This window comes from Sminthopsis crassicaudata, chromosome 3 (assembly GCF_048593235.1).
Source record: "Sminthopsis crassicaudata isolate SCR6 chromosome 3, ASM4859323v1, whole genome shotgun sequence".
Lineage (NCBI taxonomy): Eukaryota > Metazoa > Chordata > Mammalia > Dasyuromorphia > Dasyuridae > Sminthopsis > Sminthopsis crassicaudata.
Window position 1 is genome coordinate 63725989 of NC_133619.1, and position 22542 is coordinate 63748530.

At 44.3% G+C, this 22542-nt stretch overlaps 1 protein-coding gene across 1 annotated transcript; it reads right to left on the reverse strand.

The window, feature by feature from the left end:
* Nucleotides 1-9157: 9157 nt before the first annotated feature.
* On the reverse strand, nucleotides 9158-19793 carry CTDSP1 (CTD small phosphatase 1). The gene is made up of 7 exons (XM_074307637.1): nucleotides 19423-19793; nucleotides 16475-16614; nucleotides 13245-13346; nucleotides 12968-13024; nucleotides 12107-12199; nucleotides 11665-11850; nucleotides 9158-11428 (listed from the first exon to the last, which is right to left on the reverse strand). Exons 1-7 carry the CDS (start codon nucleotides 19487-19489, stop codon nucleotides 11300-11302), a joined length of 774 nt encoding a protein of 257 aa, XP_074163738.1. The 5' UTR covers nucleotides 19490-19793; the 3' UTR covers nucleotides 9158-11299.
* Nucleotides 19794-22542: the final 2749 nt, after the last annotated feature.

Genomic DNA, 22542 nt, shown 5'->3' on the forward strand with positions numbered 1-22542 from the left:
AAGCCAGTGTGATAATTAAAAAATAATAATAAAAAAAGATTTTGAGAAGGGAGATCATTACCCATGATGTTGAACATTCAGACATCATTGAAAATGTCAAGATACATGCCTAGTCAGCTAATAAACATTTATGAAGCACCAACCATGAGTCAGGAACTAGAAAGGTAGTTTTTCTGATCAATAAAAGGTGATTTTTGCTGACAAGCAACTAGAACATGGATGGACTTTATCTGCAATACTTCTGAGGAGTTTAACCTTCATCTTGAGCTGAGACTTTGGGGTAGTGCCAAGAAAAGCAAGTTTTTATATCACTTTCTAAATGAATAAGCAGAAAAGAAAGGTTAAGTCTGTTGTACTCAGATATCCAAGGATGATGAGAATGGTCATCCAGTGTGCCCACTAATGAGCATGGGACTCCAATATTTAAGCCAGTCATTGAGATAGACAACTATGGTAAATGTGGTTTTTGACCTACCGCTTCAACAAACCAGAAGTCAAATAAATCTGCCTTGAATTTTTTTTGGGGAAAAAAAAGAAGCAAAATCACAATAATAGAAACCTCAGCAGTGGTTAAGGACCTCCTTTCATTTCCCTCATTTGCTTCTCTCTTCTCCACTGTTCCTGTCCAGGATCAAGACTTAAGCTCTGTGCCTCACCTTAGATTCCCCCCATCATTGCCTTTCTACAAGCTGCAAATGTAGGAAAAGTTTCCTGAATATGAGCAAGTTGAGAATCCATGTGGGCATACTGAAATTTTTTCTTGAATTCTCCGGCTACCCAATACTATTCATCTGAATCTGGTGATCCTAGATCAGGAAATTTCCCAGAGGTGGGAGGAGTTGGAAATAGTGCCATGGATTCCATATCATTACTACTTCAGAATGTTAGTTTTCTTTTTCTTCCTTCTAGCATAATTTGGAACTGAGGGAAACAAAAGCATTTTTTGTTTGCCTCACTCTTTGAAGCTAGTAGCCTAGAGAAGGGTAATGAAGCATGTGCATAAAGAGAATCCCTTATACCTTTATCAATGGGTCCTTGATGAGATCAATGGACTGATAGTTGGGGTATCTCGCCATCTAGTGGGAAAAATTAAGGGTGGTTAATAGTAAAATAAAACTAGGACTTATTGTAGGCTCAAGGAAGTTTCACCTAGTGCAAACACAGTTTACGCTTGTATCACATTATAAAAGAAAATATTGCATTGGCTACTTTGCTTCTATAAAGATTAAAAAATTCTGCACAAATAAAATAAATCTACTAGAATAAGAAGAAAAAACAAGGATTGAAAAAGATCTTTTCCATAAAAAAAACACTTTTAATGAAAGCCAGGTAACCAAAATGTACTGAGAATTTTCATAGTCACCTGTTATCATAAATCTAAACTATTTCTCCAAAATGAAAGTGGCCAAAGATCACAAAACAACAGTTCCCCCACAAATGCAAACAATGGCCATCTAAAAAGTACTAAAAATCACTGAGTGAGAGAAATACAAATTAAAATAATTGACATAGTCATACTCCTCAAACTATCAAAGATGATAAAAGATGAAAAAATTCCATTTTGACAGGGGTGGTAATGCCAGGAAAATAAAAATATTGAACTAATATAGTGCTGCTAGAACTATGAAATAGTTTAATCAGTTTGGAAAACAATGTAGAATTGCATGATACAAGTTAGAAAATAAATCCATGTACTTTAAGCCATCAATATCATTGTTGGTTTTATACCCAAAACAAGTAAATATCTAGCTAACATAATGATAATAGATAACACACTAGTAGTAATAATATAATGATAATAGTCATAAGACCCCAGTGTCTAATAGAAAAAAAAAAAAAAGGGAAAAAAATTATGTGTTTACTGATCAGTCTCCATAATAGACAACAAAGAGGGAGAATTCAAAGTAATATGGGAAAATTTGAGGAGCAGCTAGGTAGTGCAGTGGATAGAGCACCAGACTTGAATTCAGGAGGACCCGAGTTCAAATCTGATCTCAGACACTTGATACTTCCTAGCTGTGTAACCCTGGGCAAGTCACTTAACCCCAGCCTCAGAAAAAAAAAAAAAAAAAAAGAAAATTTGTATGAAGTGGTACAGTGAATAAAAAACCATATAGGTAATTGCTACACCGAGGCAAATGAAAACAAGTTTATTTATTTTTATTTTTTTGGTTGGACAAAGTCATAGACCTTATTTCATCAAAAAAGGCAATCATGAAAATATAAACAACTAGTAAATCACAAGCCTGCTTTCCCATATATTAAATATTTTTGTGAAAATTATGCATTCTTAGACAAAAGTATAAAAAGGAGAGATAAATGAGAAAGGAAAAGCGACAACAAAATTCACATACAATTGCATATATTTATACAATGATAGAAATTGATAAATTAGCACCGATATTCATCTTTACTTTATAAATAGAAAATCACTAACATACAATGCTCTGTGTGTATATATATATATATATATATATATATATATATATATATATATATACACATACACACACTATGTATAGTATGTGTATACATCAATCACAATGGTGTCTTGTTGAACTGCTTTCAGGGATTGTAGGTAGGGACTGGGTTTTACAGTGTACAGAAAGCAAAACTGATCAATACTTTCCTTAAAAATGTGGTTTTGCTCTGGGGAGCTGGTTGAGGTCATTGAAAGATATATACTTTCCCACCTGCCATCCTGGGTAGTTAGAAGGCATAGAATATAGAACACCAGACCAGTAGTAAAAAGACCTGAGTTCAAATGTAGCTGTGTGATCAAGGCAAGTCATTTAATCCTGTTTGCTTCCGTTTACTCACTATAAAATGAGCCTAAGGAAATGGCAAACCACTCTAGTGTCTTTGCCAAGAAAACCCCAGATGAATTTATGAAGATTTGGACACAACTGAACAACTCTATGTAAACACCTTAAGGGTCTAGCTTGTTTATATTTTGTTTCCATAAGGATTTAGTGAGCGCTTAATGAATGCTATCATAAATTTAGAGCATTTTTTCCATATGATTAAGGATAGCTTGGATTTTTTTTTCTTCTGTAAACTACCTATTCATATCCTTTAACATTTATCAGATGGAGAATGATTCTTATTCTTATAAATTTGGGTTTCCTATATCACTTAGAAATGAGACCTTTATCAGAGAAACTTGAGGCAAAACTTCTTCCCCATCACCTCCCTGCTTATTTCTTGCTTCTTTTCTAATCTTATCTACATTTGTTTGTCGAAAACATTTTAATTTTATGTAATCAAAATTACTCATTTTACCTCTGATGAATTTTTCTTTTATTTATATCTATAGCTCTTTCCCTATGCATAGACCTGATAGGTAATTTCCTCCTCACTTCTCTAATTTGATTATGATGTAACATTTGATGTCTAAATGATATACCCATTTGGAACTTGTCTTGGTATATAGTGTTAGATGTGGGTCAACACTGGTTTCTGCCAAACTTTTTTCTAGTTTTCCCAACAATTTTTGTACAATAGTGAGTTTCTGCCCCAATAGCTAGGATCTTTGGATTTATCAAACAATAGATTATTTGATTCATTTTTTTCTGTATAATGTTTATCTCATCTATTCCACGAATCAATCTACCTATTCCTTGTTTTTGTTCAGTTGTTTTTCACTCATGACCCTATTTGGTGTTTTCCTGGCAAGAATACTGGAGTGGTTTGCCATTTCCTTCTCCAGTACATTAAGGCAAACAGGGTCATAGACCCATTAAGTGTCTGAAGCCTGATTTGAATTCTTTCTGATAGTAGGCCTAGCTCTATTTCTTACCCAAGAACAAATTGTTTTTGACAATTATGACTTTGTAGTAAGATTTGAAATTATGAATTCCTGGGCCACTTTCCCATTTTTTCCAATGATTCTCTTGATATCCTTAACTATTTGTTCTTCCACATGAATTTTGTTATCCTAGTGCTATAAAGTAGTCCTTCAGAAGTTTTGTATGAAATTGAATAAGTAAATTAATTGAGGCAGTATTATTAATTTTATTATATTGGTTCAGCCTACCCATGAGCAATTAATATTAATATTTAGTTCTGTCTAAATATCTAAGATTTAGATCTTTTATGTAAAGAATATTTTTTTGTTTGTTTGTTTGTTTTTTAATTATATATTGATCCATAGTAAAGAATGTAGATCCAAAAGAATAAAATATTTTGATTAGGAAAAAAAAAGAATGATGATGGTACAAAAATGCATTAATAATCTGGTCAAATACAAAAAACAATGCTATTACAAAATCATTGTGGTTATTGAACATCTGTCATTGGAGAAAATATTCAGTAACTGCAAAAATAGAAAAAACACATGCACTTTTTGTCTCGATTGTTCTCTATTAGGCTTTTGTTTCACTGTTTTCAGGGAAAGTATTTTTGTAAAGAATATTTTTAAATGTGCCCATAAAGCTCCTGTGTATGTCTTGTTAAGTAGACTCCCAAATATTTTAGTCTGTCTTCAGTTATTTAGAAATGAGTTTTATTTTCTGCTGAATTTTTTAATAATATGCAGAAATGCCGATGATTTGTACAGATTTATTTTATATCTTGCAACTTTGCAAAAGTTTTTCATGTTTCAATTAGGTTTGTTGGTTGAAAAAAAAAATGTAACCTCTCAGTTTCAATACTTTCAAGATCATCCAGTCTCCAGTATAATATTCTGAGTGGATGTGCTTGTTCTGGTCTTGTCTCTCTTTTCAGTTTCTGAAATAACATTGCAGTTTCCTCTTACAGGACCCTGAGGAGTCAGAAATGGGATGTTGGACCAAGACAGGGATTTTCTCCAGCGTGAGAAAGGTACAGAGTGGCTGATAGCATTCCCTTAAGGAACAAGACCTGTCTAGGCCCTGGAGGAGGGAGGAGCAGCAGATAGAGCTGTGGCAAGGTGGAAACTATCACCACAAGCTCATGAGAGTGGAGAATGGTCAAGGCTTCCCCTGGAGTCTCCCAGTTTCTTGGGGCCGGGGGGAAACAGAGGCCTGGGATGGGTGACTAAGCTCTGGCCAGACTTAGAGGTGGGAATGCAGACCATGTCACTGGATTATGTATCCAGTCTCCCTCGAAGCTTACAGCAGTAGTCCAAGACCTAACCCTCAGCAACTCTTGCTTCTGAGCAGCCCAGGGACCAGAGATGGTGGGAATGGGCACTGAAGGAAAATGTACCTCGATCCATTACTGGGAATACTTCGGCCTTTGAATCCCAGGGATTTTTTTTCTCTCAGAGTTTTGTCTTCAGTTTACCAACTTTCCAGCAGCCTGGGGTCCAAGGGTTGGCAAGGGAAACTGGCTTAAAGTGTAGTAAATTGACCCACTCTCAGACTAATCAGCCTGGAGAGTTGGGGTGAGAAGACAATAAGAAGAGGCAGTTATTTTTTATGTTGTTTGCTGCTGGGGATTAATAATCTAGAAGCATGAGGCTTCTAAACAGTCCACAAACTACTGAATCCTTCTGATGGAGGCCATGCCCTCAGTAAGCAGGCAATGAGGTTAAAAATAGATTTAAGCTTGTGGATGCTCTTTAGCTGAGATTGTATTGTATCCCAAAGAGTTGAGGAATCTCTGAGAACAGACTCCCAACAAACGGACTCAGCCGAGGAGTGAGGATGTAATAGTATGTAATCTTCAGCATATTTTTTCCTTGCATATTTTTCAGCATATTTTTGCCTTTCCCACCTTTCACAGCTGATATCAATGAATATTCCAGTATACATCACCATGGTTTTGTCAAGTTCCTTGCCCTTCCTTCTTCTTCAGCATCTGCTAGTGCATAAGCTGCAGTGATCGTCCTCTGCTCCATCTGCCTTGGAAGCCTCTCTTGTAACTAAGAAGGTTTCTAAGCAAACCTGTAATTACCACCAGGAAGGTTGGCTCTCTTGTAAAAGGAGGGGACCATGTGTTCTATGAAATAATGCTGCTTCTTGCTCTTGGGCCTGAAATAAAACCAGCTCTGCCAATGCCTTTGTTTTCTTCTCCAAGGAGAGATAACCTGTAAGATATCCTTTCATTTGGCCGTGACTTCTGGTTTAGCGAATTAAAACAGCAATATCAGTGTCATTCAGTTATGTCTATAGTATTGTGAACCACTGGACAAATATATCACATTTAGAGTACAGTACTATTGATTAACATTTATTGGCACCTAAAGACTGATTCTTAAGGAAGAATTCATTAGCTAAGCATTTATTAAGTACCTACTATGTGCCTGACATTGTACTAAACTCCTCTTCGAATCTTATTTGACAAAATATCTGATGACAATGCTAAGAAAGGTGCTATTTTCCCTCCATTTTAGTTGAGAAAAGTGAGGCATATGAGATTAAATTATTTTTCCTGGATCATATAACTAATAAGTGCTTGGGTTGGATTTGAACTCAGAATCCCCTAACTCCAGGCTCAGAGCATTATACACCAAACTATTTAACTGCCTCTCCTAGTTTTTGTGTGTAGGAGTAAACCTGGGCAACTTAATACGTGCAGCTTCTAGGGACATCCCCCAACTATCAGATCTCAGATCAGGTCTCAGAAAGACTGAGGTTCAAGGTGTTTTGTGGGCCATGATCCACCCAAGACGAAAGCTCCTAAGGCTCTCCTCCCCTAACTGATGTGTTTATTTTCGCCAGTTAGCCAGATGACACAACTAATTCAAAATAAAGACATTTATTAACATAGTATAAAAAAGTAGCAATCATCCATTTCCCCCATAGATTTGAAGATACTCTAATTTTATATAAATACACATGCCATCAGTTAAAAGAGTGGAGACATGAGGAATATTCAGGTAGAGTCGCATACATAGGCTTCCAATGCTTCAATCTCTTCCAGTGATGATGTACTGTTTTCTGACGTCTCTGCTAAGCATGTCATCTCCCCAAGTTTCTCTTCCTCATTGCCTCGGGTGATCACTTACTGACACAGGTCAACTGGTTCTCTGGTGAATATTGGCCAGGCACAGATTCACTGGGTTTTCTGAGGACCTCTCTTTCCACGTCCTTGTTTCAGTGGGGGTGCCGCCTTTTCCCCTGAAGAGGAAGAGTGGACTCTACAAACTTACAATTTGAACTCTTTTCAGGAAGGCAATGCTATTACACACTCATTCCTTGCATGAGTCTGTTCTCGGTAGTGAAAATGAGTGTCTCTTTCCAAAAGGAGATTCCTCAACTCTGGGACACAACACAGTCTCAGCTAATTAGTATCCACAAGCTTAATCTATTTTTAACCCCCATTGCCTGCTTACTAAAGGTATGGCCTTTGGTAAGCCTTTATCAGAAGCTTTACTTTAAGGGTCAGAAAATCCTCCTTTAATTGCCTTAAAGGGATCTTGTGATTTCATACTCATGAAAGATGGAAACAATTTTGGTTCCTCAGGTGTGGAGGTGAAGAATGAGGTTAAATCCTGCACATCAACAAAGACCTACCTTTGTCAAGCCCAAATGGGACGACTCAATCTCAAACATGGAAGCTAGGCAAAAGGGAAGACAAAACCACATAGTCTGAAAGATTGTGCGTGTGCGCGTGTGTGTGTGTGTGTGTGTGTGTGTATTTGCATAGGCACTGAGGACCTTTTATACAATTTGTAGAAACCTAAGGCTCTCAGCAGGTAGGTATGCACTTATGTTGTCCTTCATTCTCAAGAAGTCCAATAACATAATCTCAGTGGGAAGGACTGCCCAAGCTGAGGAGTGATTTAAAAACAATTCCTAATTCATGTAAAGTCTAGAGATGAGTGTACTGGGCTTTGGGGTCCACCTGCTTCTCTCCCACTGCCACTACAGAAAGGGGGAGGCTGGGTTCCCCATCTTGTATTTGTTTTTTGGATGGCCAAAATACTGTCTAACGACAAAGTCCCTCCTCCCCTCTTTCAGGACTCAGCTCAAAGGCTTTCTGCAAGAGGACATTCTTGATCCACTCCAATGCTACTGCCTTCTGAGCTTACCTCCCATTTATCTAATATATATCTTCTATAATCAGAGATTTTGCTTGTCGTCTCCCTCATTAGTTTGTAAGCTCCCTGAAGGTAGTGGCTGATTTCACCTGTCACCATATCCTACCTGGCAAATCCAAGTATCCTACTTGAGGCTCCAGATATTCCTAAGGTCACAGAGGCAGCAAGTGATCCAGATTCCAAAATAGGGTTCTCTGCAAATCTCCAGTAGGACTAGATAATTGCTAAGGCTCCTCCAAGCTCTAAATCCTATGACATTCACTATTATATGGTTGCTCCTACCATTGTGGGCTAATTCCACTATTAGCTTCTTAGCATGTGCGAAAATGCTCCTCCTGGCCATTTGCAGAGGTGAGCAACTGTAGGACAAAAGCCTTCTATGCTGATGTCGGCTATGTCTGTCAATTGCTTTCTATGCCTTTTCTTTCTAAATTTTTGTTGCAAGGAATGGCTCACTGGGTGAGGTAGGGGTGGGGTGAGTTCTGTGGGGTCATGAAATTATGATTGTTAGCAAACTCATTTATATACCCATATATCCAAAGTCACGTAAAAATCCAGGTGAAGAGGTCACAAGTGGGAAGTTTAAGAAGTCCTGCTTAATTTCTTGGTAGCAGGTTTTACCTGACAAGTTCAAATCAGTTTCGTTACTATTCCACTCATTGCTCCTCAATAGAAAGCAAACAGAACCAGGTGTAAATTTACTCATTTGTGGTACTCACCGGTGGCGGTGATGATGACAACTTAAGGGTGACAAAGTGCTTCACAAACTTGCCTGTTACTTCTTCAAGACTATATTAGCTTTTTTGGGTTGTCATATAACATTTTGGACTCAGGTTTAGCTTGTGGCTCATTAGAAACCCCAGATTTTCTTCACACAAGGTGCTTTCTGTCTTTCCCATCTGATACTTAAGAAATCGATTGCTTGATCCCAAGACTTTTTCCACTGATCCCTTAATATTCCATCTTATTCGGTTTCATTTAAAGGTTCTGATTTAAATCTGGGAGTGGGAAAATGACCAATTTAAGTGAGTGCCCCTTCAGAAGCCAACCCGTACCCATACATTGGAAGGAATATACAGTATGTCACAAGCTTTCAGACACTCAACAGATCTCTTGCATATATAATCCCACAGCCGGGACCTCACCCTTCACATTCTTTCCCCTCCCTCCAAAAAAAGCACAAGACAGAAGTAGATTGGGAAGGATCTGGTTTTCTCTTTTATAGTTCAAGGGCACGCCCATCACACCAGGGTCCCACAAAAGGCACTTATTTGGAGATAGACCCTACACCAGCCCTGCCCGGTCTTCCCTGCTCACCACTCTAGCTCCTTAAGAGGAATAAGAAAACTCTGATATGTCTTACCAGCCTGGCTCCCCCTTGGCACTGGAAGAGCTCAATGGGCCAACCTTTGGGTCTTAGAACCAAGTGGATCAGGCTGAGAGGGATGGGCACAGGCTCTGGGTTTCTAGGGAGCTACCCTCAATGAGCAAACAGAGGAATTGGGGAAATGGGCTGTATGGCTTAGGTTGGCACTAGAAGGAAAGTTTGGTCTGGCTACCAGAACTCCTGATATCCTAGCAGCTCTGTGGGGTGACTTTGGGGACCAGGAATCTGTTGGAGGGAAAGATCACTCCTGGGCGTAAGAGTCACCTTAAGCCAGACCCAAAGCAGGGGGCATCTAGAGAGTGGACAGAGAGCAGCAGACATTGGGTTGCACTTATGTTGGGGGGCGAACCGTTCCCGCCACCTTCCATCCCCACAGCAGTGCTTGGAGAGGGAGATGGGAGATCCCAGAGGGCCTCAATTCCATCCCATTTGGAGGCTGCAACCAAAGCTTTCAGCCAAATTAACCACCAGGGGATATGTGGAAGCTAAGGAAGAACCAGACTTAGCTCCAGGACTGGTGGGGCTGGAGACGGAGTGGAGCAGGGGGAACTGGCATCCCCAAGTCTCCCTTGCTCCTTTCAGAAAATAGCAATTTAAAAAATGTAAAAATCCTTTCCCATCCCACCCTCCTTTACCCCTCAGGTCCTGGGCCCCGAAGAGGCAGGAGTGACTTCCCACCCTTTCAACCTCCCTGCCCCTTTCCTCTAAAAATCTATATACACATATACATATTTATATGGCACAATGGGGGCCGGGAGCCTGGTCCCCAGCCCCTTCCCTCTCCCGTCCCCCAGGCCCCACTTGGGGATAGAAAGGGTGAGTCACCGAGATGACCGATTCATTTGGCCTGGGACATTATTGGTTAAGGCATATGTGACGAAAAGGAGTCATTTGTGTGTGTGTGTGCAGGGGTAGTGGTCCAAGGAAGGCAGGAAGAGCTAGGGAAGAAAAGCTCCCAAATCTAAGAATGTTCCATTACTGAGGGGATTCCCATGCTCGCCTCCTTGTCCATCTCCTGCAGACCCTAGGGGTCAGGGGTGGCGTTCGTGGGGCCTACACAAGTCTAGGGCAGCAGGTCCTTCTTTGACTTGCCTCCCTCTCCCCATCTATAATAGTCACCCTCCCCCCTTTAAGAGGCACTAATTGAAAGAGGAAAGAAGAATCCATTTTAGAGGGATCTGGCCCTGAAGGAACAGAGTCAAATCTCTTCTCAAATGGACTGTTTTTAGGGAGAAATCTCCTATGTTTTTCCTTGCCACCCCCAAAATCTGGGGAGAAAGGGCTCGGAACAAGGCACTTGGCATCCAACCTTGCCTAGCCCAGGGCAGGCTGGGGTCAGGGTGAGAATGGCAGTGTAGGGGGCTGAGGCACTGGGTCACAAAGCTGAAACTCTGACAACCATCCCCTTCTTTTCCTTCCCCCCTTCCTATTAAGGGTCCCAAAATTTGGCAGCAGAGAAACTCAGCAACACTGGAAGAGAGCGAAGAGGAGCGAAAGGTTGGAGGGAGTCCCTCTAACGTCCCATTTCTGGGGCAGGAGGGGACTAAGGCACTGATGCTCGGTACTAAAGGACCCAGCGGTCTGGAGAGAGTCAGACAGAGGGAGTGGAGCTGGAGAGCATCTTCGCACTTGCTGCCCCTTTGTCTCTCTGATCACCTCCATCCATTCCTTCCCTTCTGGGCCTGTGAGGTGGGCTGGCTGGTGGCAGTGTAAGGGGACAGAGTCCTTCCCCGTGGCACTGAGTTTAAAAATTGATTTGTTTCTTTAAAAACAGACAAAATAAAAAAGGAAGAGGTGACTGGAAGTTCAAGTGTGCAGAGGGAGGATCGGCTTCCGTGCTGCTGAGCTGGGGGTTCAGGGACGGCGGGCGCCTGGCCAGACCTAGCTCTGTGACAAGCAGGGGCCTGGAGCCGGGAGAGCAGGAGGGGCACCGGCCCCGCCTCTCACTAGCTCTCAGTCCTCTGCTGTTTGAGCACCGAGTAGACGTCATCAACGCGGCTGAGCCGTTCAAAGAAAGGAAGGAGGTCCTGGAGCTCTGTGTCGCCCATGTTGTCGAACCAAGAGGCCACTGGTACCTAAGAAGGATGGGGCCGTGGAGCAGGGTGAAGGCCACTGTGGGTTCCATCCTCCCAACTGCCCAGGGATGGCCGTCCCATCTGCTGGAGCCTGGAGAGGTCCTTCCCCCCTCCCATCTGCTGGAGCCCGGAGCCCTTCTAGTCCCCCAGTTCTCTGGCCCGCCTCTGACCCATCCCGCTGCCCGGCCCCAAGGCGCCCGTCTTTCCTCCCCTTCCCAGCTATCCCTCGTACTCACAGCATTGTCTGGGTGAAAGACGTAGGACGCGGGAGAGTTGTCCAAAATGAGCACCCTCCGAAGGTCCCGGCCCAGGCGGCTCAGGTCTTTGACGTAGTTTCCTCGGTGGAAGACACAGGACTCTCGGAAGAGCCGGGCCCGAAAAGACCCCCACTTGTCCAACAGGTCAGCAACGGGGTCTGCATACTGGGAGGGACACATATGTGACGCAGAGCGTGTTGGATTTCAAACAGGGAGGACCGCTGCCTAGCTAGGGGCAAATTCTGGGCTATGGAAATGCTGCTATTGTTACTATTCCTGTTGTGATTTAAGGGGACTCGGGGAGAATCCCCAACTCTCCTACCCCCACCTTGTGGGAAATGGAACAGGAGGGAAGGAATGGCGGCCCACGGAGGGAACTGCCCCCCAGCAGGGAAGGAGGGGGAGAGGGTCAGGGGCTCACCTTGGCCAGGCTGGCGGTGAAGAGCACACACTCAAACAACTCCCCCATCCGCTGCAGGAACTCATCCACATGGGGCCGCTTCAGCACATAGACCTGGGGGCAGGGGCAGTGAGGGGGCTGGCCTGGCTCACGAGGGGAGGACTCGGGAGCGAGCTCTCCCGAGGTCCACCCCCGCCACGGCCGCCATGACTAAGGCCCTGACCCTCTCTGTCTCATAGGAGCAGGCGCTTTGGGTCACATTGCTAAGGAAAAGGCCTATAGGTGGGGCAGGGGGACCCTAGGACCCCCTCACCCCAAGTGAAGCTGAGAACCGGCCCCCGAACCAAGTAATGGAGAACAGGCTAAAGAGAAAACAGCCTATCCTGGATTACTTGAAACGGGTCCCGGCCACCGAGTGGGGTGAGAGGTCGGAGGAGGCAAGAGGGAGAAGAAGAATAAACAAAAGCCCCTAGACTTTCTCAATGGAGCTAAAATAAGAAACCAGACTTCACAAGCGGTAAAATGAGAGGTTAGGCTAAATCAAACATTCTAACCTTTACTGCATATGAAGCTGACAGACCCTCACTCAGAATCATGTTTTTAAATGCATAAAACAAAATTTACAAGATTACAAAATAGCAACCAAAAAAAGCTGACAGACCCCCAGCTAAGACCCACTTCCCCAATCTAGCATACCCTTCAACCCCAATATTCTAGGATTCTAAGTGTGCGGAAGACAATAGTGGGGGGGTTAGAGATCCCAGAGCCTGGCAGCTTAAGGGACCCCAAGAAAGCATGAGTAAGATGGGATCTTCCCTTCCACCCATCCCCAAACCCTTACACTTCCTGCTCTTGACCCCACGACCCTCCCTACCCACTCACCTGATGAACCATTCCATCAATCTCCACAGGGATGATGAAGTCTGCATTGTTCACGGGCTGTGGGAGATGCAAAAAGGCTGTGACTTGATGACCCAGTCACTGCTGTGACTCCCAAGCCCTGGCTGGGAGTGGAAGCATATTTCCAGCCCTCCCTCGGAGAAGGGGAAGAAGGGAGGAGAGCCAGCAGGAGGGAATGGGGAGCATCAGGCCCAAGACCTAAGAGGGTGATGGGAAGGGTCATCCTGGGGTTGGGAGGGTCCCAAGGTCAGAATCCAACCTTAAAGGAACTGTGCACCAAGGTCTCATCCAGGTCGATGACCACACAGATTTTGCCCAAGTCCTGGGCTTTGACCTCAGGGAGCAGATATTTAGCCGGTGCCTGTAGGGAGGGCAAAGGGGTTCAGATAACAGGATGGAGGGCCACCAAGAGATAACAGGATAACTCAACTGTCCCCAAATGTCTCTTCTGCTGGTATTCAATCCCCCTTCCCTTTTTTGGAGGCAACAGAGGCTAAGTGACTTGCCCTGTGTCACACAGATAAGTTTATGAGACTGGATCAGATCCTCCAAATCTCTACCCATTGCACCACCCCTCTGCCCCTCAATCCTTACTTCCTCAGCAGCCCTCTCCCCAGGACAGCACAGAGCAAATCAGAAGCCCAGGATTCTGGACTGGGCTCTAATTCTCCCTAAGACCTGTAAGCAAATGATTCCATCTGTCCCCCGCTTTCTCATCTGCTAAATGCACATTTACCTGTCCCATCTTGTCTTCCAGAGCTTCTAGGGGAAGAAATGGAAAAAATGCCCGTGTCCCTCTGTGTCTTGCAAATAATACCAATAACAACAATAACGGTCACCCAGCATTCGTAAAGCACTTGAAGCTTGGAGATGGGGCACACGTTACTTAATTTGGGGCTCACAGTGAGGACTTTGCACAGTGGACAGAAAGCTGACCTTCCAAGAATATGGAAGATCTGGGCTCAAATGTTTCCCTCAGTCATGCGATGACTGACAGTGGCTGTGAGCGGATCACCTAACACCCCAGGCTGGGTTATTTGTCCCCTCAAAGAGAACCATGACATCAGGAAGGCGCTGCCATGACTAGCAAATGAACTGGCTTCAAGTGAGGGAAAGCTATGCGAAGCCACCAGCTTTACTTTCTCCTCCGGAGCCTTTTGGGTGCAGTGGCAAGACACAGATCAGGATGAGAGGAGAAGACTCTGGATGCAGTGGGAGACCTTGACTTTTAAGCAAAGCTTTTCCCAGGTCTCCCTTTGATTGAGCTAACACCCATTTAGGGATTAAGGGTAGGTAAGAAACAAAGGGCGATCTAATTGTGCACACCCTTTTATCCAGCAGTGTCTCTACTGGGTCTGTATCCAAAAGAGATCAGAAAAAAAGGGAAAGGGACCCCGACCTGTGCAAAAATATGGCAGCCCTTTTTGTAGTGGCAAGGAACTAGAAGTTGAGTGGATGCCCATCAATTGGGGAATGATTAAACAAGTTGTGATATATGAATATAATTAAATACTATTGTTCTAAAAGAAATGATGAGCAGGATGATTTCAGAGAGGCCTGGAGAGACTTACGTGAACTGAGACTGAGTGAAGTGATTAAAAGTAAGGGAATCTTGTACACAGTCACAGCAAGGTTATGTCATGAGCAACTGTGATGGACTTGGCTCTTCTTAACAATGCAGTGATGTAAGGCAATTCCAATAGAATTGTGATGGAAAGTGCCATTCACACATATAAAGAGAACTATGGAGACTGAATGTGGATCAAAGCATAGTATTTGCACTTTTTTTTGGTAGTTTGCTTTTGGCAGTTTCCCTTTCTTGTGTTTTTCCCTTTTGATCTGATTTTTCTTTTCCAGCATGATGAATATGGAAATATATTTAAAAGAAGTACACATGTTTTAACCTATATTGGATCATTTGCTGTCTAGGGGAGAAAAATTTGGAACACAAGATTTGGCAAAAGTGAATGTTGAGGGGGCAGCTAGGTGGCTCAGTGGACAGAGCACCAGCCTTGAATTCAGGAGGACCTGAGTTCAAATCTGGTCTCAGACACTTAACACTTCCTAGCTGTGTGACCCTGGGCAAGTCACTTAACCCCAGCCTCAGGAAAAAAAAAAAAAAGCGAATGTTGAAAACTATCTTTGCACATACTTGTTTTGTCTTGGTTTTTTTTGGCTGGGGCTACTGGGTTTAAGTGACTTGTCTAGAGTCACACAGCTAGAAGTGTTAAGTGTCTGAGGCTAGATTTGAACTCAGGTCATCCTGACTTCAGGTCTTTGCGTGTATTTGGAAAAATAAAATACTTTTTTGTTAAATAGCTCCTTTAAAGTAGTTTTCAAAAAATCTGGGAAAGGAAAATCCTCCGAGTTTCTGGCCCAAACAGAAATAAATGCTATTTATGTTCACTTTGAGCTCATCAGGATCAAAATAACAAACAAGTGAGGCTTGGACTTGGACCAATTGTTGGTCAGTCAATGAGAGCTAAAGTGATCTGGGTTTGAGGTGTGATCCTTAAGAAAAAATCTAACCTATAAACCCCAAGATATTAGGTTTGGCCTCTCAAAATTACATTCTTTTGTGGACAGAGAGAGAGGAGAAGAGAGGAAGAGAGGAAAGAAGGAAGGAAGGGATAGGAGGGATGGAAGGAAGCAAAGAAGGATGGATGGAGAAAGGGAGAAAGGTAGGAAGGATGGATGGAAGGAAGAGAAGGAGAGAGGAAAGGAAGGAAGGAGAAGCTCAGACTATACTTAGAAGAGACAGGGCCAGCACACATTTCTAGAAGGCCTTTCCTCAGTTGGGAGTCCTCAATGCCAAGGAGCTCACACATCTAGTCCCTATCCTTTATCCTTGTAACTACTCCTGTGAAGGAGGAATGGACATTATTTCCCCATTTTGCAAATGAGGAAACTGAGGCTCATTAAGTGCTAAATTATTTTGCTCAATTAAATGCATTAAGTCCTTGAGGAAAGATATTTATCGACCATTTACTCTATTAAAGCTAGAGCTAGACATTTAATGTTTAAGAAACTGAATTCTCTGAAAGCAATTTGAAAAGCTGAGAGCAGTATATAGGTTCTAGAAGTCACCATTCTAATGATGAACTCATGGTCCAGAGGCCCATGCTTCCTAACTGTGAGATTCTGGGCAAGACATCTGACCTGAGACTCAGTTTCCCCATCTGTAAATTGGGGATAATAACACCTACATGGCCTACCAACCTCAGCTTGTTGTTAAGAAAGCGTGCTGGGATAGCTAGTTGCCACAGTGAATTGAGCACTGGCTTTGGAGTCAGGAGGATGGGAGTTCAAATCTAGCCTCAGACACTTAAAACAGCTTGTGTGCCCCTTAACCCTGATTGACTTTAAAAAAAAAAAAAAGAAAGAAAGAATATTGGTAATCTTAAAAATTCATTAATCACTTGCTGATGGAAACAGAAATGACAATTATATTGCCCCTATTCCTGGAGGTGAAGCCTGAGAGTTACTGACCTTGGGAACGGTCCCATTTTCCTCCACCAGCAGGGGGGCGTTATTGTTAATGGGCACGGGCTCAGCGTCATCATGACACAGGCAGCAAAACAGAGATTGTAAGATTCCTCGGCTCCGGGGTTTCTTCGAAGGCTGCTCACCTGTGGAGTCCAAAACTGACTCAGCAGGCCGGTGTGGGGATGGGAGGCCCCACATTCAGCCCCAACCCTTGTCAAGATGTGAACATTAAAACAAACAAGTCAGCATGTGCCAGGGAGAACCTTTGCTCAAAATGAGGAAGGCAGCAGGGGAATGATCAAATCCTGGTTCTCTCCCCATTAGTGTGACCAAGTCACTTAACTTTTTATTGCATATGTAAAATGAGAGTCAGACTCAGTGACCCAAAAGGTCTCTTCCAGCTCCAAATCGATGCTCTTATGAATGGAAAACCTTCCCAAGAGCCAAACTGGGGCTTGAGACATATGTCCCATCACCTTGGGGCATCCTCCCAAGGCTTCTCCAATAAAGCCTTACTGTTCCCTGGCTGCCGAGGAGGGGAAGAGACACAGGCAGCCACCAAATCAAAGGGAACAGTTGCCAGGCCAGCATTTCTTTGGTCAAACTTGGCTGCTTCCCACTCGGGGAGCTGTATCTCTGACTCTCAACTTATGGGCTCCCCCTAAGGGGAGTCCAGTGAAATCTGTTCAGGTCAGCAAGCAGATCAAGACTGGAGAAATTACATTTGCATGAACTAATGCACAGTGCAGAGTAATGGACAAGATGACTTCAGAAATAAAGGAAAACAACTTTGAAAGACATCAGAACTTTGAGGAAGAAATAGTGACACATGTCCATCACTTCAAAGAGCAGATTGCAATGAGACATTTATGCTCTTTGCCAATGTGATTTTTTTTTTTTCTTAATTGACTTATGGGTTAAAAGAGAGGGCTTGGGGATGGGAAGGTGAATAGTTTAATATTAGTAACACAGAAAAGAAAGTATAGTAACACACAAAAGAAAGAAAGGAATCTCAGTAAAAAATTAAAAATAAACAAGTTCAGAAAGGGAGAGGACAATTTTATTACTACCTTCTTAAGTTTTATATACGTTAAAAAAAATAAACACAACAAGAACTCGAGCTTTCCCACAGAATCCTCTACCCCTACAGAGTGAAAAGTTTGGGGAGGGGATTTAAAGGGGATTACTCAAGATGCCAGACACAGAGGTTTATTCTGTAAGTTTGACTGATCCTAGAAAAGTAACATTAGGAGATGAGAGCGCAGAATTTGAAGCTGGAAGGGACTGTAAGATCCTCAAATCAAAATTCAAATTCCTGATTAAGATATTAGAAAAGGGCAGAAAATAAAAAGTTCCTATTCGAAACTGAAACATTCACAAATAGAATTTTTCATCTTTTTAAAAAGTCTATCACATATTCTATACATATTTTCAAATCTGTACTCGGCTTCCCTCTGGACTTCTCTTATGCATTAAAATGATTTGGGGGGCATCCCTATAGCTAACCACCCCTCCCCCCAAATTAAAAACCGAAAGAGAAAAAAACCAAGTCTGCTTGTCACAAGTAAGCAGAATTCACCAAAAATCAATTTACAGAGTTGCCAGATCCAAAAAGTCAGTCACTTCTGTCGTAATTTTACAGAAGAAACTGGGGTTCAGAGAATGATTTGTCCAAGCTTTAAAGAGTCGGTAAATAGCAAGGTCCGCATCTGAACTCGGATGTGTCTTCCGGTCCCCATCCGGAGACGGGCTTCCCCCCCCCCCCCCCCCCCCCCCGGTGCCTCCGGACACCGACGCACACGCCCCCGGAGTGGACTCTTCGACCCAGGGCCCGGGCAGTCCGGGGAGACTCGGCTCGCGCTGACCTTCTCCCGGCCCCCTTCCTGCCCCGGAGCTCCTCCCTCTGGAAATTAGGGTTCAATGTCCGCGGCGCCAGCTGGCCCGAGGAGGGACTCGGGAGCCAGCCCCGGCGAGGCCGCGCTCCGTCCCACACCATCTGGACTGACACGTCCCAGGCCGGGCCCCCGCCTCCCCTCCCCTTAGGCCCGCAGCGGCCCTGACTAGCCTCGGGCCGAGTTCCCTGGCGCCCGGGACTGGGGGCTTCCCGCCCGGAGGTTCCAGAAGCAAGTTAAGTTAAGACACAATAACAACAATCTCCAGAGCCCGCTCCCGCTTCGAGGCTGAGAGAGCCCGCAAGGAGCTCCCAGCGAGGCTGCCGGGAGGGCTGGAAAGCGGGGGGTGGGGTTGGGACTTGAAAACAAGTGACGCCGTCGGCGGAGTGTCGCGACCCCCACGCCCCGCTTTCGGACTCCTCCAAGCTCTCCCCGGCTCCGGGCGGGGCTGTGGCCCCGAGGAGCGGCTGTCCTTTTCGGGGCTGCTTTCGAGTCAGGAAGTGGGGGGAAGGCGCGAGGCGGAGCCCCCCTCCCTGTCACTCCCCGAACCCACTGCGGACACCCGCTGCCCGTCACCACTCGGCCGGACACCCGGCGGGGAAAGGGGTGGAGTCTGAGGGGCCTTGATCCCCCACCCCCAAATATGCAGCCCCCAGGCGCAGCCCGTTACTTCCCGGGGGCCCAGAGGCTTGGGTTCAGTTCCCAGACTCCGGGGTGGGGGCAGGGAGAGACGGAAGAAGCCCCGGCTACTTCAAGCTCCCCCTCCCCCGGATTCCCAGGCACCTTCCGCTCCCCAGCCTCAGTTTCCCCACTCTAGCTCAGTGGGAGCGCTCAAGGAGCGAATCCCGCCTCACGTCCCCGGCGCTGGCAGTTTAAACTCCCCTCCCCGAGCACTCAGAGGGTGCTTGGAGATCGTCCGAGAGACGGGACGGGAAGGGAAGGGGAGCCAGCGGCCCCCGGGCGTCCGGCCCGTGCACCTCCTCCCTCCTCCCCTCCCCAGCCCTGCACCCCTTCCCTTCCCCAATCTCGCACCCCACCCCAGCCCGCGTGCCCCGGTACCTTTGCCCCGCAGCGGGCTCCGCGCCTCTTCCTTGCTAATCTGAGTGATGACGGCCGAGCTGTCCATGGGGCCAGGCGGGCTCGGGCCGGACTCTGCCCCCGGCGCCCGGCCCCCCCCCCAGCTCGGGCCGGAATGGGGGCGCGGGGGGGGAGGGGAGAGGAGGGAGGAAGGGATCCCCAGGAAATAAGGAGGAGGGGGGAGGCTCGAGGGGGGAGGGAGAAAAAACGGGGGGGGAGGGAGGGGGCGCGGAGGAAACTTTGTTACAACATGGAGTTTCCTCCCCGCGAGGCGGATACAAACATGGAACCCAGGCGCCGTTTCAAGGTTCCCCCTTAAAAGGGCGATGGCTTCCGAGAAACCAGGTCTCCAGACTCACGCTTCCTCCCTCTTTTGGGGAGGTAGTTCCATCCGGGACAGAAAAAAACCTATTCAAGAATTATTTGTAGCTCTTTCGAATCCAACTCCACCAGCTCGGGCTGGGTCCATAATACGGAATCTTAAGCAAGGCTGGCTTTTTTTTTTTTTTTTTTTTTTTTTTTTTTCGGTTTGCGCAGCATTCCTCTTCACTGAAACTCCTCCCCTGCCTCCGGCAGGTATTGTTATTCCATTTTCCTGATAAGGAAACTGAGGCCCGGATTGGCCTAAATTTAAAACTGTTAAATTTAAATTTATTAATTGAGATTGGAGCCTAATTTTTCTCGTTTTAGTGAGTCCAGGAATCCCCCTGCCTAAGGAATCTCCAAATCGTCTGAAATCTTTTCCAGCTTCCTCGCAGGACGACCGAGGCCCAGATACAGCAGACCCTTAAGCCATATGATCCATTAAGCTGCATATTGATTCACCATGTTACACACATTGTTGCTACCCATCTCAGGGAGTGGAGCTGGAGGGAAGGAGTTCGAAACTCCAAAAACTTAAAAGTTGTTTTTTTTTAAAAGAATAAAATTAATAGAATTCATAAAATATAATACAGGAGTTATTAATGGCAGCATTAATACTGCCGGTATCACCGGCATGGAGCATCCGGGGCCTTCCTGACTTCCAAGAAAAAATTAATAATAATCAATGATAACAGTAAATTAATAACTCACCTTCACAACACTGCCGACCAGTGTCTACAATACCGACTGCAGTGTGTTCAGATTTGAGTCAGCCTCAAACCCCATATTGCCCCATGACCCCCCTAACGCCCCCCTCCCCATTGTTTCTATGTCTTGTGCAGTGTGGTTTTGCATCTTTTTGTTGAGGCGATTTTTTCCGGTTGTGTCTGATTCCTTGTGACTCTTTTTGGGATTTTCTTCGAAAAGAGTCTAGAGTTGATCCATGATGGACAGAATCAGCTATACCCAGAGAAGGAGCACTGGGAAATGAGTGTAAACTGCTTGCCTTTTTGTTTTTCTTCCCAGGTTTTTTACCTTCTGAATCCAATTCTTCCTGTGCAACAAGAAATTCGGTTCTACACACTTATATTGTATCTAGGATATACTGTAACATATTTAACGTGTATGGGACTGCCTGCCATCTAGGGGAGGGGGTGGAGGGAAGGGGGGAAAGAGGGAACAGAAGTGAGTGCAAGGGATAATGTTGTAAAAAATTACCCATGCATATGTACTGTCAAAAAAATTATAATTATAAAATAAAAAAAGAAAAGAAAAATTAAAAAAAAAAACAGAAAAGAAGAGTCTAGAGTGGCTTGCATTTCCTTCTCTGGCTCATCTTACAGATAAGGAAAACAAAGGCAAATAGTTAAATGAGTTGCCCAAGGTCACACAGCTAGTAAGTGTCTGAGGCTGGATTTGAACTCTAAAAGAGGAATCTACCTGGCTTTAGGGTGAATATACTATCCACTGAACTTCTTAGCTATCCCAGATTTCAAGTTTTTTGTTTGTTTGTTTGGGTTTTTTTGGGGGGAGGGGTCCTTACTCCCTGGGGACTTTCTTCTCTGCTTTGATCTCCGGAGGCATTTGCTATGTGGCTTACCTGGCACATTTGCCTTGGAGGAAACTCCCAGGTATGGGGTGGAGGAGATTTATGGGGGAGATCAAGGAAGATTCTTCCCTTGTGTGTGTTTATATTGCAGCAGAGAATCTAACCTCCCAGGTCACAGAGACACCAGCAAGGCAGCCGTAACGTCAGAGTTAAAAGGGACCACCACTGAAATGTGTCCATTCAATGTGTTCAAAAAGTTATCCAACTGTGCATACCCTTTGTCCCAGCAGTGTTACTTCTGGGCTTATATCCCAAAGAGATCTTAAAGAAGGGAAAGGGACCTATATGTGCCAAAATGTTTGTGGCAGCGCTCTTTGTAGTGGATGAAACTGGAAGAAACTGGAAACTACGGGGATGCCCATCAATTGGAGAATGGCTGAATAAATTGTGGTATATGAATGTTATGGAATATTATTGTTCTGTAAGAAACGATCAGCAGGATGATTTCAGAAAGGCCTGGAGAGACTTATAGGAACTGATGCTGAGTGAAATGAGCAGAACCAGGAGATCATTGTCCCCGACAACATCAATATTATAGGAGATCAATTCTGATGAATGTGTCTCTTTTCAACAATGAGATGATTCATATCGCTTCCAATGATCTTGTGATGAAAAGAGCCACCTACACCCCGAGAGAGAACTGTGGAAACCGAGTGTGGATCACAACATAACATTCTCACTCTTTTTGTCGTTGCTCCCTTGCATCTTGTTTTCCTACTCATTTACCTTCTTTTTCAAAAATCTGAGTTCTCTTGTGCAGCAAGAGAATTGTATAAATATGTTTACACATGTTGGATTTAACATGTCTTTTAACATGTTTAGCGTATATTGAATTGCTTGCCACTAGGGAATGGGAGAGGAAAGAAAGGGAAAATCTGAAACACAAGGCTGTGCAAGGGTCAGTGTCAAATTATCCGTGCATATGTTTTAAAAATAAAAAATTTTTTTAAATGTCCATTCGATTGGTAGCAGTGTTGAGTTTCAAATCCATATGTTTTTATTCCAAATACTCCAAAAAAGGCTTTTTTCGCTTCACTGGCCTTGGAGATGGAGTCAGTAATTGTGTTGATTTAGGAAGAATAAGCTAAGGACATGACATTTATTTGTCAAATGAGTTGAAGGTAGAATGT

What these genes read in the sequence shown, in the direction of transcription:
- CTDSP1 (XM_074307637.1), bottom strand. Translation starts at nt 19,489, where the DNA reads ATGGACAGCTCGGCCGTCATCACTCAGATTAGCAAGGAAGAGGCGCGG. An exon ending in GAGCCCGCTGCGGGGCAAAG is followed by an intron (nt 16,615 to 19,422) that starts GTACCGGGGCAC and finishes TGGACTCCACAG; the next exon opens with GTGAGCAGCCTTCGAAGAAA. An exon ending in TCACCGCCAGCCTGGCCAAG is followed by an intron (nt 11,851 to 12,106) that starts GTGAGCCCCTGA and finishes TGTCCCTCCCAG; the next exon opens with TATGCAGACCCCGTTGCTGA.